The sequence below is a fragment of the Ylistrum balloti genome, unplaced genomic scaffold (genome assembly GCF_031769215.1).
Source record: "Ylistrum balloti isolate Yb309-2 unplaced genomic scaffold, AGI_CSIRO_Ybal_v1 Utg371016, whole genome shotgun sequence".
Lineage (NCBI taxonomy): Eukaryota > Metazoa > Mollusca > Bivalvia > Pectinida > Pectinidae > Ylistrum > Ylistrum balloti.
The window spans coordinates 481,998-499,066 of record NW_026782565.1 but is presented as its reverse complement, the minus strand read 5'-3'; the positions used below and the strand labels follow the sequence as shown (position 1 = coordinate 499,066).

The 17,069-nt window shown below is 36.0% G+C and overlaps 1 protein-coding gene across 1 annotated transcript in view; it reads left to right on the top strand.

Moving 5' to 3' along the window:
• Positions 1 to 17,069, top strand: part of LOC132560117 (protocadherin Fat 4-like) — a gene marked incomplete at its 5' end in the record, with an annotated part of 96,468 nt that overhangs the window by 39,541 nt on the left and 39,858 nt on the right. Inside the window, 25 exons of the mRNA XM_060224762.1 lie at positions 62 to 190; positions 919 to 1,101; positions 1,482 to 1,604; positions 1,878 to 2,063; positions 2,381 to 2,509; positions 3,134 to 3,316; positions 4,037 to 4,165; positions 4,408 to 4,584; positions 4,803 to 4,925; positions 6,565 to 6,741; positions 7,478 to 7,621; positions 9,379 to 9,570; positions 10,052 to 10,174; positions 10,327 to 10,509; positions 10,824 to 10,949; positions 11,098 to 11,289; positions 11,559 to 11,690; positions 12,741 to 12,926; positions 13,319 to 13,462; positions 13,788 to 13,973; positions 14,215 to 14,331; positions 15,091 to 15,273; positions 15,823 to 15,945; positions 16,324 to 16,509; positions 16,742 to 16,870. Coding sequence (XP_060080745.1) covers positions 62 to 190; positions 919 to 1,101; positions 1,482 to 1,604; positions 1,878 to 2,063; positions 2,381 to 2,509; positions 3,134 to 3,316; positions 4,037 to 4,165; positions 4,408 to 4,584; positions 4,803 to 4,925; positions 6,565 to 6,741; positions 7,478 to 7,621; positions 9,379 to 9,570; positions 10,052 to 10,174; positions 10,327 to 10,509; positions 10,824 to 10,949; positions 11,098 to 11,289; positions 11,559 to 11,690; positions 12,741 to 12,926; positions 13,319 to 13,462; positions 13,788 to 13,973; positions 14,215 to 14,331; positions 15,091 to 15,273; positions 15,823 to 15,945; positions 16,324 to 16,509; positions 16,742 to 16,870 — 3,885 coding nt within the window. The remainder of the gene's footprint in view (positions 1 to 61; positions 191 to 918; positions 1,102 to 1,481; positions 1,605 to 1,877; positions 2,064 to 2,380; positions 2,510 to 3,133; positions 3,317 to 4,036; positions 4,166 to 4,407; positions 4,585 to 4,802; positions 4,926 to 6,564; positions 6,742 to 7,477; positions 7,622 to 9,378; positions 9,571 to 10,051; positions 10,175 to 10,326; positions 10,510 to 10,823; positions 10,950 to 11,097; positions 11,290 to 11,558; positions 11,691 to 12,740; positions 12,927 to 13,318; positions 13,463 to 13,787; positions 13,974 to 14,214; positions 14,332 to 15,090; positions 15,274 to 15,822; positions 15,946 to 16,323; positions 16,510 to 16,741; positions 16,871 to 17,069) is intronic.

Sequence of the window (17,069 nt, the reverse complement as noted above, 5' to 3'; positions counted from 1 at the left end):
TTTTGTTTGTGTATCTACTAGTCTGTATTTATAACCAATGATGATATTTTTTTATCCACAGGGACAGATTTTATATGAAGTCATCCAAGACAACATTGCAGCTACCTTTTTCTCCATTAATAGAACATCTGCATTCCTGTCCATACAGAATCAAAATCTTCTGTTGAATGATGTGCAGCAGAACTATCAGGTATGGCTAACAAGTGTGTGACCATATTGAACAAGTCACAGTGAAACCTAACCACCTCTGGGACTGGACAAATTTAATATTAATAGCTTTTGTCGGACTAGTGAGTATGACCTAATAGACAGACATCTCTCATGGCCAGTGTGAAAATAGTCTTTTTATCGTTGATTTAATTGTGAGGTGGTCTTTGTAGTGAAGTTTATAGCTGGTTAGTTTCGTGGGAATGATATTTTCACTATTTCACAGTACATGAAAATTTAATCTGTGAGGCATTACATGTCCTTTTACATCCAGTTTGTGAAATTTTAATTAGTTTAAATATTATGAAGGAGCTTGAAAGAAAATTGTCAATTTTGACCTGCAAAAAATTACCAGATATTCTATAATACACAGATGTATGGTAATTTTTTCTGAGCTCAAGTGAAGAGGTTGTCATAGCAAGGTGGTCTTTACTTTAAGGTTGTCTGTCTGCAAGGTTTCAAAGTTTTGAAGAATTCTTGCTTCTGTAATCAAATGAGATCGATATAAATTCAATTCCTGTTATAAATCCTGTTAAATTTGAAAGGGTCAGTATCAAAAGGGGACTGATTAAGCAATTCTACATCTCCTAGTAGAACAAGTGTTAATAATTGGAGTGACCCAAACATTACTAATTATTGATAAGTTGCATCTTCATGGCATTTCAGACTTCAAATGGATACAGGAGTATTGTAAAATGTCTTTTTTTACAGTTGCGGGTGATTGCCTATGACAGTGTTTATCCCGAAAATCCAGCTACAGCTACAGTCTCTGTGTTTGTGAGTCGCAACAGTAACGCTCCAGTATTTATAGACACCCCATATTCTCGTACTGTCTATGACCACATTCCGCTTGGCACAAGAATTGTGGATATAAATGCAACAGATGCTAATGGTGTAAGTACTCAAGTTTCTTATTAAATATTGTTATCTTCTCATTTGTACTTTTGTAATTTGTGTTAGGATGATTAGGCTTGGAATAAAACAACAACTTCAATTAGACAATTATGGGCTATTTCAAATATAACATAGAAAATGCATGTATGAATTATTTTCACAATTTGTTTACAGTCTCAATAGTAGGATCATACATGGTCTCATAACCATTATGTGTACTGGAGATTATATGTTGATCCTGGGAATATTATTTTTTAAACCTTTTTACTTTTAATAAAAAAAAATAAATGAAAAAATGAAAACCAAAATCAGGAAAGAAATGTAAAAACTTTTCTTGTGATTGTGTTTTTTGGCTGATGTCTAAACACTCGTAATTACAGGATGAAATACGGTATGCAATGACTGGAAACAGCCGGGCTTTGGAATATTACTACCTCAACCCAGTGACAGGATTAATTACTCTGAAGAAACTTCTCACTGAGGGCACTCAGTTGACAGATACGGTAAAATATTTTGTTAACATACCTCTGAACTTATCAATATTTCCACCTGATTTATTACACATTTCTGCTCACACCTATATATTTCCAAACCAGTATGGTTAATTAAGGTGCATATCGTTAGAACACTGATGTTCGTCGTTGAGACGATTTCCAGCAACAGGAGGCTTGGCAGAGACAGAAAACTTATCAACCAGCCAAATTTAGGTGACCATCTCCCATGTGAATGCGCCTTGTTCTCACTTTAATTAATTATTCTCTACCTGTATAACTTAGGTGACCATCGATGCTTGTGATCAGCGATCACCACAGCGGTGTGTTAGTGTGACTGCAACTATCAACATCAACCGTGACAATTTCCCACCTGTCTATACTCGTAACAACTATGGCCGTCAGATATCCCAAGTGGCGCCTGTTGGGGAACTCATAGATACTGTGGAAGCCACTGATCAAGACTTGGAGGTAATTTATTTCTTCTAGATGGGACCACTGATTTAAAGCGCATCATTTTTATGGTGATATTTTTAAGATATATTCAGAACTGTTTCCAATAAATTTCTATTTGTTTCTATACATTAATTGTAGTTCTATAGAATTGACAATTTTCAATGCATTTGTAAATAAAATTGAAAATGAGTACTTTACACAAACAGTAATAAAAACAGAAATTTGCATGCTTTCTGAAATATTGTTATTAAACATTTTGAATGACTTGTATGCTGTTGTTTTCAAGGCAAACCGGAATCTTAATGTATCAATGGCCTTATTTCGGATTTCAGGGTAAAATCAATTATGTAGTGGATGGAAACTACCCTGCACCTTCATTCTTTACGGTAGGCCTTGAATCGGGTCGTGTGACAGTAAGCCAAATGGTCAACATGGATAGTCTTCAAACAGATACTTACGAGGTAAGTTAAATAATTGTCTTGGTAGCAGGTATTGATTGTAAAATAATTTTTCGAGAGAAAAAACATGATTTTTTCTTGCAAACTAACGACATAAAAAGTCATACCTGGTGACAAGAGCAGATAACTCTTGCATTATGAAAAGATGGGATGTTTGATTCCAGAAATGAAGTTTAACATTCTCTTTATCATGAAGGATCAAATTGGTTTCTGTAGTAGAAAGAGACTGTGTAATCTTACTGTGAAAGTTATTATTTTGAATGGTTAAAATTTTTGTGATTTTTCCATGAAAATCTGGAAAATGAAAAAAAAAGACTTCTTAAATCTATTTTCAAGGTTCCTATTTTTATCAATTTTATATCATCCTTGAAGAAGTTTGCATTATATTGTAAAATCGTATACTTTAATGTGGCTCAATTTTTGTGTGTTTTTCGAAAAAAAATTCTGTTTCATGGACAATTGATTTTGAAGGTAAATAGATTGTTTGCTTTATAGATTTACTTATTTTAACATTTGTGGACACATGAGTTTGTTGATGAAGAGTGCCCACGAAATCATGGAAATAAATTAATAATTTCATAGTATCTGGTAGATGTGAAATTAGTATCGAATCAATTTTCCTTACAGTTGAGGATTGCTGCGTATGACACCTTCTATCCTGATAACCGTGTCTATACTATAGTGACAATACCAGTCAACAGGAATCCAGCTGCACCAAACTTCTCACAGGAGTTTTACCGAAAGACTATTGCAGAAACATTCCCTCTCGGTACCTCTGTTGTTCAACTCAATGCCACTGATGCTGACAATGTAAGTTATATCAACATGAAGCTTCATAGGCAGATAGATCTCTATAAAGAAAAGTGCAGTTTACAAGAACTCTAACTCTCTATTGTATAATTTAGGAGTTCTTACCCCACAGCCCAAAAGGGTGTGGGGTATTGCGATCATGCATGGCGTCCATCGGTCCATCTGTCTGTCTGTCCTGCTGTCCACAATTGCATACTGCTTATTATCTCAAAAACTACATCACCGGTCATCATCATTTTCACTGTGGATGTTGGGCCTATGGACCTACACAACCCTATTGTTTTGAAACTTGATATATGTATTGGTCATACTATGGGAATGTGCATTGTTCCAATTTCAGGACCTGAAACTTCTTAATTACAGAATTATTTCTCTTTGATTAAATTTTGTTTCCAATAGAGTCGTTTTCGGGAAGCATTTATCAATTTCACCGAAACCCTTGTTATCAATATATAATATTTAATTTTGTGTAACACTCTTCCTTTTTGGACATATTTTACCTTGAGTTTTTTTTGTTAGCAGCACCTTTTGGTGCTAAGATAACATTTGATAGTTTTTGTAATCTGTCGTTAACATGCGAATCTTTTTGTTATTTAAATAATGTAATATTTAACCATGTCCAATCTTTTTTTACTCCTGTGTGATCTTTTGTAACCAGGGAAATATTTGACCTTTTGTGATCTTTTTTGACTCCGATATTGTTTGACCTTTTGTTACCAGGATCAGTTGAGATTCTACATGGATGTAGCAGCTGACCAACAAAATAAAGACTACTTTTACGTCAACCCAGAAAATGGTCTCATCTCGTTGAGGCAGATATTGACAACCTCTTCTTTCAATCAGTTTACAGTAAGTGTATATACAGTATATTCTTATGTGGCTCATAAATTGCAAACCGTTTCACAACTTTTTTCCTCTAACTATTCAGGATTTACAGTAAAGTGATATTGAAAAGATCATAATATGAGTTATTCTTATGTTTCTTTCAAACAATTTAAAAAACACATTTTGCTTAACTGCTGATGATTTAAACCTTATTAGCCAGTTATTGCTGTATTTGTTTAAGAATTGATGATCATTATCATTTACAGTTTTCTGTGGTGGTACGAGATGTAGGGAACAAGGAGGACACCGCCACTGTGATTATAGCAGTGGAAAGAGATGACCAACCTAATTTTATTAATCTGCCAGAGACCAGGAACATCCAGGAGACCAACTCCCTGACACAGTCAATTTTCACAGTTGCTGCAAGCGATACAGACATGCAGGTTTGTATATAAATCTTAGATTTAAAAATGAAAAATTGATTCATTTTGATTTTCACTTAATGGTAGGATCGCCAAGAAAGAAAACAATATACCTTTTGAGCTCTCGTTCACATAGGGTATTGAAAATAGAATGATTTAAATTTGTTTTCGACTATATTAATATGTTTGGTTACTTCCTGTTCAAGATCAGTTGCTTTCATATTTTCATTTATATGCAGGGACAAATGGTCTACAACATCATTGGTGAGTTCAACTCTCCTAAATTTTTCCGAGTAAACAACGCAACTGGAGAAGTTTTTGTTCAGCTTGATCTCAAATTGGACATTGTGGAGCAATATAAGGTAAGTTTATGCTGATTAGTGTAGAACACAACTGGAACCTTTTATATTGTATTTTGTTTGTTCTGCTTCCTAACTCATGGCTATGTATAAAGATTTCATCTTTGGCTTTGCAAAAGCATGGCTAGTTATTTCTTAGGTAGAAACAGTAAAAAGAGTTTGTTGGGTTTCTTAAAGACTTATTATCAACATGGATGATTGCACAGAAATGATTGTTGTTAAACAAGTGTCATTGGAGAAGTGTGATTATTGTACAGGTGTCACTTAACAGATGTGATTGTTGGGGAGATGTGATGTATAGGAGTAGCTGGACAGGTGTGATTGTTGGGGAGATGTGATGTATAGGAGTAGCTGGACAGGTGTGATTGTTGGGGAGATGTGATGTATAGGAGTAGCTGGACAGGTGTGATTGTTGGGGAGATGTGATGTATAGGAGTAGCTGGACAGGTGTGATTGTTGGGGAGATGTGATGTATAGGAGTAGCTGGACAGGTGTGATTGTTGGGGAGATGTGATGTATAGGAGTAGCTGGACAGGTGTGATTGTTGGGGAGATGTGATGTATAGGAGTAGCTGGACAGGTGTGATTGTTGGGGAGATGTGATGTATAGGAGTAGCTGGACAGGTGTGATTGTTGGGGAGATGTGATGTATAGGAGTAGCTGGACAGGTGTGATTGTTGGGGAGATGTGATGTATAGGAGTAGCTGGACAGGTGTGATTGTTGGGGAGATGTGATGTATAGGAGTAGCTGGACAGGTGTGATTGTTGGGGAGATGTGATGTATAGGAGTAGCTGGACAGGTGTGATTGTTGGGGAGATGTGATGTATAGGAGTAGCTGGACAGGTGTGATTGTTGGGGAGATGTGATGTATAGGAGTAGCTGGACAGGTGTGATTGTTGGGGAGATGTGATGTATAGGAGTAGCTGGACAGGTGTGATTGTTGGGGAGATGTGATGTATAGGAGTAGCTGGACAGGTGTGATTGTTGGGGAGATGTGATGTATAGGAGTAGCTGGACAGGTGTGATTGTTGGGGAGATGTGATGTATAGGAGTAGCTGGACAGATGTGATTGTTGGGGAGATGTGATGTATAGGAGTAGCTGGACAGGTGTGATTGTTGGGGAGATGTGATGTATAGGAGTAGCTGGACAGGTGTGATTGTTGGGGAGATGTGATGTATAGGAGTAGCTGGACAGGTGTGATTGTTGGGGAGATGTGATGTATAGGAGTAGCTGGACAGGTGTGATTGTTGGGGAGATGTGATGTATAGGAGTAGCTGGACAGGTGTGATTGTTGGGGAGATGTGATGTATAGGAGTAGCTGGACAGGTGTGATTGTTGGGGAGATGTGATGTATAGGAGTAGCTGGACAGGTGTGATTGTTGGGGAGATGTGATGTATAGGAGTAGCTGGACAGGTGTGATTGTTGGGGAGATGTGATGTATAGGAGTAGCTGGACAGGTGTGATTGTTGGGGAGATGTGATGTATAGGAGTAGCTGGACAGGTGTGATTGTTGGGGAGATGTGATGTATAGGAGTAGCTGGACAGGTGTGATTGTTATATCATACAAATGTTATTTGACATGTGTATTGCCATTATATTTATACAGGTGTCACTTGACTGATTAAATTGTTATTTTACAGGTGATATTCACAGCATATGATTCTGGCAGTCCAGGTAAAACTGCAACTGGTACACTGACGGTCAACGTCGAACACAACATTAATCAACCAGTTGTCAACAGTGCTGTCGTCTCTATCTGGGAATACACTGCAGTGGGTACCAACATTCTGAACATCACAGCCACTGATGGAGATGGTGTAAGTTGTCTTTCTACTTTAATGTCTATGATGATATCAGAACTTCTATCCGTGTCTGTATGTAAATTCAACTCTTGGTTAAGGGGTGATTCTATCTGCAGATGTAGGGAGCTTGTATCCTAAGACATAGAGGTATCATACCCACACCTAATGGTATTTTGTATGCTTGGCTGTTAAGATATTGTACCTTTAGCTTAAGGGAGCTTGTACCCTAAGATGTAGGGATATTGTAACCTCAGCTGAAGGGAGCTTGTACCCTAAGGTGTAGGAATATTGTACCCTCAGCTGAAGGGACCTTGTACCCTAAGGTGTAGGAATATTGTACCCTCAGCTGAAGGGAGATTTTACCTTAAAATGTAGGAATATTGTACCCTCAGCTGAACGGAGCTTGTACACTTTGATGTTGGTAGGTCTTTAAGGAGCTCTGCAGTCTTTGATGTAGATCCTGTTCAGGCCTTGCTAAGTTTCTTAACTACTAAATTTCTCTAACGACTTTATTGTCGTAATGGGAGATCATTTGTTTTACATATGAATGTTCCACGTGGAACACTTTGTGTTAACCTTGTAAGTGTAAATAACTTTTTATAATAGAGAAGATTTATTGAAATGAAATAAGCTATTTCTCATTCAAATAATACAGCTTGTTGAAATTATTTTTTCTTAATTCATTAATAATGTTCTACCTTTAAATGTCTATGATTACATTGTTTAATTGTGAAAATTTGGGTATTTACAGGACACACTGCGATATGAACTGTTGTCAACAGGAACTTTACAGTCTGATAGAGCACTTATGTACTTCTCAATCAATCCTGATACTGGATACATCACGGTTACCAAGCCCCTTGAGAGCGATGTTGACAGACCTGGCTTGTATCAGGTACTTCCTATCAACATATTGTGTGACGATGGAATGATATAATATTCTTTCAGATATTTGAGGGCGACATCTTAAAGGGTTGTTTGAGGGCGACACCTTAAGAGGTTACTTGAGGGTGACACCTTAAGGGATTACTTGAGGGTGACATATTAAGGAGTTATTTGAGGACAACACCTGAAGGGGTTACTTGAGGGCGACATCTTAAAGGGTTGTTTGAGGGCGACACCTTAAGAGGTTACTTGAGGGTGACACCTTAAGGGATTACTTGAGGGTGACATATTAAGGAGTTATTTGAGGACAACACCTGAAGGGGTTACTTGAGGGCGACATCTTAAAGGGTTGTTTGAGGGCGACACCTTAAGGGGTTACTTGAGGGTGACACCTTAAGGGATTACTTGAGGGTGACATCTTAAGGAGTTATTTGAGGACAACACCTGAAGGGGTTACTTGAGGGCGACATCTTAAAGGGTTACTTGAGGGTGACACCTTAAGGGATTACTTGAGGGTGACATCTTAAGGAGTTATTTGAGGACAACACCTGAAGGGGTTACTTGAGGGCGACATCTTAAGGGGTTACTTGAGGACGACACCTTAAGGGGTTACTTGAGGGTGACATCTTAAAGGGTTACTTGAGGGCGACACCTTAAGGGGTTTCGTAGATAGAAGTTATTTTCAATAGATGAGGGTATAATTATTTTTTTAGGGCAATTTAACCTTTCAGTACACATAAAGAAACATCAACTTTGATGTATTTTTCTTATTGTTGTAATATAATTTCATTTGCTTTCCACAATTGAGCATCCCTGCCTTATCAATCTGTAGTTTAAAGGGCACAGACCTCAAATGACTTCACGAACCCACAGTTTTGATATTGAAGTATAACCTTTGTTGTTGTTGTTAATCAATAAAATATGGAAGTTGTATCAGTCAGTCTAATTAAAATGAGATCAGCATCACACTGTACAAGGTACATTTGTGTTTAAGCTAAGTGATCTCTGAATTCAAATTTGATGGATCTTTGTAATCACAAGACCAATAATAACATCACAAAGTTCTGTCCTTCAACTCAAGGAATTCACACAACACTCTTCAGTGGAACTTGGATCGAATAATTTCCTTTTAGCGAGTGATACAGAAATTTGAGAAAAAGAATATGTTTAGCCTTAAATATGTCAAAATTTGTTCCCAGATATGACATCCACCTGTGGTCATGTCTAGTACTATCGTTTAGCCCTAAATATGTCAATATGTGTTCCCAGATATGACATCCACCTGAGGTCATGTCTAGTACTATTGTTTAGCCCTAAATATGTCAATATGTGTTCCCAGATATGACATCCACCTGAGGTCATATCTAGTACTATCGTTTAGCCCTAAATATGTCAATATGTGTTCCCAGATACAACATCCACCTGTGGTCATGTCTAGTACTATCGTTTTAGCCCTAAATATGTCAATATGTGTTCCCAGATACAACATCCACCTGAGGTCATGTCTAGTACTATCGTTTAGCCCTAAATATGTCAATATGTGTTCCTAGATACTACATCCACCTGAGGTCATGTCTAGTACTATCGCCATGTCAAGTTTAAAGAATGCTAAAGCACCTTTTTTGGTTAAGTGATACAAATTTCTGCAATATGCAGCAAATAAGGCCATTTTAATTATATTGACATCCATTCAGACGACAAGAATAAGAGATTATTTCCCTCTTCTGTCATTCCAGTGTAATGGTTTTGAAAAAACTTTTTTTTCAGATGAATGTTAGAGTCCGTGACCAGCGATATCCATTTGAGAAATCTGGTCAGGCATTGGTTGAAATTAATGTACAACGTAACCGAAACTCTCCTGTATTCCAAAACACTCCCTACAACCAGCCGGGTATAAATGAGAATAGTGCTATTTCAACATCAATAATTACGGTGACCGCTCGAGACTCTGATATGCAGGTAAGTCTTAAGACTTCTGACTGGTTGATTGATACTCCACTTAATAAACTTAGTAACATTAGTGGTTGATTAAAATATTTTGAAGATGTGTGAAGTTTATTTGGTTACAACAAGGATGATTTTTTCAGTTAACACCAGGGTGTAGTACTGATGTAGTAAAAAGTATTTCTATGTCTTAGTTGAACAATTACAAATGACTTGTGTTGATATATTTATTATTTAGCTTCATACTTGATAATAGCCCAGTCAGAATTGTAATTATCCCACTGTATTACAGTCATTTTTGTAGGATTTTGTTTCGGTGAGTCCAGACCACCATTTTGAAAAAGCTGACGAGTCCTGTTACAAAGGCTTATATTGAAATCTCAACAAGACAACCATGGTTCTAGGACTCAAATATTTAAGTCCAAAAATCACTGTCTCTGTAGGGAAACACGTCTGGTTGTTTTGTATTTAATTCACTGTAACTTTGTCTTTGAAGGGATACATGGTGTATGAAGTGGTTGGAGAAAACTCAGCACCTTTCTATTTCAACGTAGATAGCCGAACAGGGAATGTGACTATCAAAAACAACCTGAAATATGAAACCAATACAGTTTATCTTGTAAGTTATTCTAAAATTTCAGATAAAAATAATTTGAACAATTATATGGACAATATTTTGGTTTTTGTTTCATTCAGTACGATGGAGGTTAGGAAATGATTGATTTTATTATTTTTATTAACTTAATAATTGTCATGTTGATCTGTTCACAGCTAGTGGTGGAAGCCTATGATTCCCAGTACCCTACTGACCGTGCTACAGCCACTGTCACAATTGGCATTGTGCGCAATCTTTTTTCCCCTGTATTTAATGAGCAATCCTATGCTGTAACAATCAATGAAAGCATTGCTATAGGAGTGTCCATCTTACAAGTCTTGGCTGCAGATCAGGATAATGTGAGTTATCCTCTCTATGTAGAACATAAAAAATGTCAGGAGTAGTTTTTTATATAAAGCCTTCTCAAAACAATCAATAGGATAAAATCGTGTGTTTATTGTACCAATGTTTATGTTGCTTTAACATACATTATACAAGAAATGTTTTAATTAAAAAGGTTTTCTTCTGTTTTATCAGAATGTAACAATATAAATATTTTGATTTACCCTGTTTTATCATGACAATTGACATTATTATGCTGGAAATATTTTTATTTACTCTCTAATGTCATCATTATACCAGAAATACTTTGATATGCCCTCTGTATTAACAGGACACAATGACCTATGCAGCGTTGCCTTCACAAGCTGACACCTTTTTTTACCTGGCTCCATCCACGGGTGTGCTGACAATAAGATCTTCTTTGATGGATGACCCTATTCGCAGACTTTCTTTCCAGGTAAGTTGTTTTGTCTGCAGTTTGATTGCTAACTTTGTAAAATTCCTATGCTGATTCATATATTTGGAAACTTAATGTTTTATACCCCAATGAAATTAAGAATACAGTGTACATTGTGTCAAGGCTTGCTCTTTTATCTTTGTTTTAGATGAATGTACAAGCCACAGATGATCGTTCACCTCAGCGTACAACAGCAGTTGGCGTGTCCATCACTGTTTTGAGAGACTTATTTTCTCCTAACTTCGATCCAGCTGACAAGAGATATACAGTGACAATTCCTGAAACAACACAAGTTCTGGACCCAGTGCGAACAGTCCGCGCTACTGACAACGATCGAATTGTAAGGTTTCCTTCTAATAAATTATGCACCTATAGCCAGTTTTACAGGCTTTGTTTTGTACTGCTTGAGTGCACACAACATTTAAGTGACATCATATTCCATGTCATATCTTGATCACCTCTTAACAGATTCTCACTGGTTCATAGCTGCGTTATAGTATCATACCATCAAGTTTTACTTCTGATTGGATTCTGGTTTGATCAGGAGCAGAGGAATATCATGAATTCTATATATTTTCTGGTTATTAATTATGTTTTGTTTTATTTTAGGGAACAATTAAATATGAGGCTATTGGTAACTACCCAGCACCTAGTTTCTTCTCTGTGAATGAAGACAACGGGCAGATCACGCTACAGAAAAGTCTCCTCACTCCAGATGCTGTCCTGTACAACCAGTTCATGGTAGCTATCTTATGTTAGAGCTCATACTTGAACTGGGAACCTGTGCTTCCTTTCATATTTTAAACATAAGGATACTTCTCCAATAGATCAGAGATTTCAGTGGTTGTGAGATCCTGAATTCACTCATGGAAATATTCTAAAGCATTTTCTCGAATTTGCATATAATGATTGGTGACCCTATATTAAACTATACATACCTCACTCTTCCCTTTCAGTGTACATACATTTTTTGTGGATTTTAGGTTTGATAAAATCCCAAATCAGTTTTGATTTTGTTTTTCATTCGAGTGCTATTTTGACCTTCCCTCTTTGAAATTTAAGTAAATTTTATTTATATTGTTTCTTTAAATATTGAATACAATGATGATTCACATTCATCGTGCCAAAGATAGTATTCTGAAATTTGATTGTGTCAATTCCACTTTCTGTATGTAGGTATTATAGAAATAATTATGAATACTCTGAATTAATCATGGCACTACTTTTTCAAAAATTTTTTAATGCTCCAAACTTTATGGTATTCTTCCACGCTTTGTAAATGAATGTAATTGATGATGGTTAATAACTGCAGTCGAACTCCATTAACTTCCTGAGTTATTCAAGTATTCAGGTTAAACAAGTTTCAATTTTGTTATAAAATTTTGTATAATAACCACCCTTCAGAAGCAAACAAAACTGATGCTATTTTGGTTATTGATTTATCAACAAGCATGCCTATTTCTAGTTACCGAAAGACTAGACTAAAGATTCATAATTTCAGCAATTCATTAATAAGTTGTATGTAGCTTTGTGGAGGTAAAATATTCTGAGATATTAGACAAAATAAACAAAGGATACCACAAATTATCAATATTTCAATTAAGGCAAGAGAGAATTTTGCCAATACTTACATACTTCAAATTAAACAGGGTATGTGAGATTAACAAAGTTTGACTGTACTTGTTGTTTCCTGGCAGTTTTCCCACTGTTTTCATTACTGTTACCAAATTATGACTTAAGATTGTTACCTAGTGTTACTGTCTGATAACTTGAAGTGTTGTTTTGTTACAGTATTTGGTTGTGGCTTATGACAGCGCACGGCCAGACAAACAGGATACTGCTACAGTGGAAATCACCATTACCCGTAACACTAATCCACCCATCTGGACACTACCAGCGTATGGGGCAAGCATTAGGGAAGACCATGATCCCTTTTCATCAGTCATCGATGTTGTCGCCACAGACAATGACAATCATGCAAGTATTTTGATAAGAAAAGAGTGAAAATTATGAACAAAATTCTATTCAAGATTCAAGTATAGTAATTTCAAACAAGTTTCTATTGTAAATTTTTTTCTTTTTAATAATTTTAGTAAAAGAAAAGTTTGTACTGGTATTGAAGATTTAGATTTGTTTACAGTCATGAGCTTTTATTGAATTAAATTTTTTGCATAAAAATATCAGCAGGTTTTTCGTGTTTTATATGTATTGTCACTGATTTTTCCCTAAATATATTGTACAATTTCATAAAATTTGCAATCTATACTTTCTTTTGGTAAAAAATAGAACTACATTAAGTGACAAAATATTTGTATTGTGAAGGATTGCCAGGTTTTGAAAATCTTTGCTAAGCCAGTGTTTTATTACAGGACACAATATCCTATGAAATAGTTGATGAAAAGATACAGAGAACTTTGGACCAGGGTGCTGCTGACTACTTTTATATTGACACAGAGACTGGGCGCATGTACCTCAGAAAAAGTGTTCTTAGCACAGATATCTCAAGATTTGTTGTAAGTATGTCATGTGATGTCTTACCACTGATATTACAAGCATTGTTGTAAGTATGTCATGTGATGTCTTACCACTGATATTACAAGCACTGTTGTAAGTATGTCATGTAATGTCTTACCACTGATATTACAAGCATTGTTGTAAGTATGTCATGTGATTCATTATAAATATGTTGTAGGAAGTAATGTTATCTGTCACTTTTCGAAATATTTAAGTCCATACAGAAACCAGCTTTATGAAGTTAACTTAAAATGATATTGTCATATAATTAAGCATTAACCAAAATACATCTTAATAAAGAAAAATTGTACAATGTTTTTACAGCTTGTTGTGCGAGCCTGTGACACAGGAACTCCTGTAAGGTGTGCCAACACAACAGTAACCATTGACATAAACAGACTAGGTGTGCCACCTCGCTTTAGGAACTCTACTTACAAGGCGACAATTCCAGAGGACAAAGCGGTGGACAGCAGTGTTTTAATGGTATCTGCGATAGACAGCAATATCCTGGTGTGTATGATGACTATATCCTTATGTTAATAGTACAAATTTTTAATTTCTGCAACACAAATGGAGCTGTGATACATCTGTGTCCATAGAAGTTTTGATCTTATTATTGTTCATTTATTTTTTAGTAAATTCAAAGATGTAAAACCCATGAAATAAATTAGAAGATGATGGGAATGTATGCAACAATTAATTTCTAAATCTGAAAATTAATGCAAAGACTCAAAATGTATATTTACTGCAGGGACAAGTTGTTTATGAAGTGGAAGTTCCAGGAAGTGCATTCTTCTCCTTAAATTCAACATCAGGGGAGATCACTCTAGCCAAGTCAGTTTTCAATGAGCTCGACATCACTTACAGAGTAAGTGTTTCAATTAAATTTTGATCATAAATTGCATGTGTGTTTAAATTGTAAAGTAACAAGGTATACTTTTATGCTCTCGAAAATTTACGGGGGAGCATGTAGTCGCCACCATGTTCATCTGTTTTTCCATCTGTTCTTTTGTGTGCCCATCACTTCACCCACAGGTAAGCAAGGAGTATGACACTTGGTGTATACATTGGTCATACTAAGGCAATTGCAGTGTATCAATGATTTTGGTCTGAAGCACTCTTGGGTAAAAGGAAATCAATTTTGTGGGGCCCAAAAAAGAAATTTTGCAAGTTCTTTAAAATTCACTTGGGAGTGAAGCATGTGGCCCAAAAGGGAAAATAAAGCAAAGTCTTTAAAATTCCACTCCTCCTGGAGGAATGAATGAATATTACTCAAATTTGGTCTTAAGTATCCTTGGGTGAAGGGGAGTCAGTTCTGTACATCCTGGCCTCACTTAGATTGGAGGGTAGCGGCCCAAATTGGGAAATGTAAATTCTTAAAAATCCTTCTTCATTACAAAGATATTGTCCAAGTTTTAATAGTGAATTAGACTCCTGCTTGACCACAAAGCCAGGATCCAACTGGGAAATTATTTCAGAAATTATTTGTTGTATTTGAAATTCTTTGCCAAATTGTTGAATAGCTAAATTAGCCAGATGAGAAATACAGGACCATTGGGCCTCTTGTTTTTGTTTATATTATAATAACAAATTGCAAGAAGATTGAATAGCTTTTGCTGTTTTTCAGTTCAGGGTCATAACCTACGACACTGGAGAGCCTCAGTATCGTTCAACAGCTGATGTGATGGTCACTGTTGTACGCAATGCTTTCAAACCAACTTTCCTATTACGTGACTACATTGTAGTCGTTGACCAGAAATCAGACTTTGGTGTGATGGTTGTGAATACTACTGCAGTTGACCGCAATGGGGTAAGTTGGAACATATTTTCCTGAGAGATGTATTACTACAGCATTGATAACATTGATTCACAATACGGGCCTGTGATGATGTAGCAAAGCAATCGTAATATCCCTGGTATCTCTGATTTGTTCGATGTATTGAAAGTTGTACACGATTTCAAGGCCATAGGTTAATAGCATTTATCCCTGAGTTGAGAGTAGGACAGAGAAATCTCTACCTGTGGAGGAGATTCACAACTGCCTAATGTGAGTCTTTTTAGGGAATGGTCCTTTTTCTCCCGTTATCTTCAATATACTAGTAATAGAATAACAAGACAAATTTATGCTGACAAATATGGAAATAAAATTTGGCAAATAAGGATTTTCATTTTTATTTCAACTGATTTGTAATCTGCATTATGCATTGTACAAAAACAAACTTAACAATAAAACAAATAAAAAAGGAGATCAAATTTGAGAAATTTGGAAATACAGCATGACGAATAAGACTGAATTGAAAAGCCATGTAAAAGGATTGATCAGTGTCAGATAAGTAATCTGTTTTTTGTTATTCTACAGGATGTGCCAGTCTATAGAATGACAGGAACTCCTGTAGGTCTGGAGTACTTCAGGATTGACCGGGATACAGGAGAAATCTTCCTCAACAAACTCTTAAGTGACACACCATTTATTCAATACAATGTAAGAATCCAGTATAGTTCTAACCTTCCTTAGGTATTACACTGTACATTTCTATCACCTGCATCTAATACTCAGAACAGTCCTTTGACATTAAACATTTACATATTAATTTGTAATACTGAGTATAATTTTGGCTTCTAACCTTGATGTACAGACCTATAGACTTTTTATCTCAATATGTAATACTCAGTATAATTCTGGCCTCTAGCCTTTATATATTACTAGTATCATATTACTGTACTATACAATTCTTCTGAGAAAAATACCCAGTATAGTATCAGCCTGTCGTATTGAGAGACTGTTATGACTTTTTAGTTGGTAATAGTTCTTACAGGTGATGTGTATCAGTTGTGGTTACCAGGTACTTATTTGTTTTAGTTCACGGTGTATGCACGTGATCAGCGTCGAGTAAATGAAAAAACAGACTTCGCCAATGTGATCATCAATATTGACCTGGATGACCAACCTGTATACTTACGAACACCCTACGAAGCTTTTCTTCTGGAGAGTAGAGCAGTAAACACAAGCGTCTACTTGACTACAGCTCAAGACTCCGATCTCACTGTAAGCCTCTAGCAGTTCACATTTCTTAAAGGCAAACCTGAGATTGGAATTAGAAATCTTGCTGTTATATATAATAGGCAGCCAAATATAAGTAGTTCACTACTGGTATTGAAATGCTATGAGGGTCTGTCCTGATATTTGTGTGTATATTGTTAGATACCTTGGAGTATCTCTCAAGTTTCTCACTAAACCTTATCTTTGTTTATATTATCAACTTGATATGTGTTTCCAGGGCACCCTTGTTCGAGAAATCACAGGAGTTTATCCTGCACAAGACTTTTTCGCAATGAATAGTAGTTCAGGGGAGGTAACTCTAATCCGTGACTTGCGTGAGGATCCCCGTAACCTTGCATTATACATGGTAAGTAAACGATATTTTGAATCAAGATTTCGATGGATAAAGCTTTGACTATGAAATTTCTTTTTACTTTTGATAAGAATACCTTGCTGTATTTTCATTTCAAATATACTGTCAAGTCTTCAAATTTCTGGGTACTGACTTTCAGCTGTTTAGTAACAGTGTGCCATGAGAAATAAACCATGAAAAAATTATAACATCG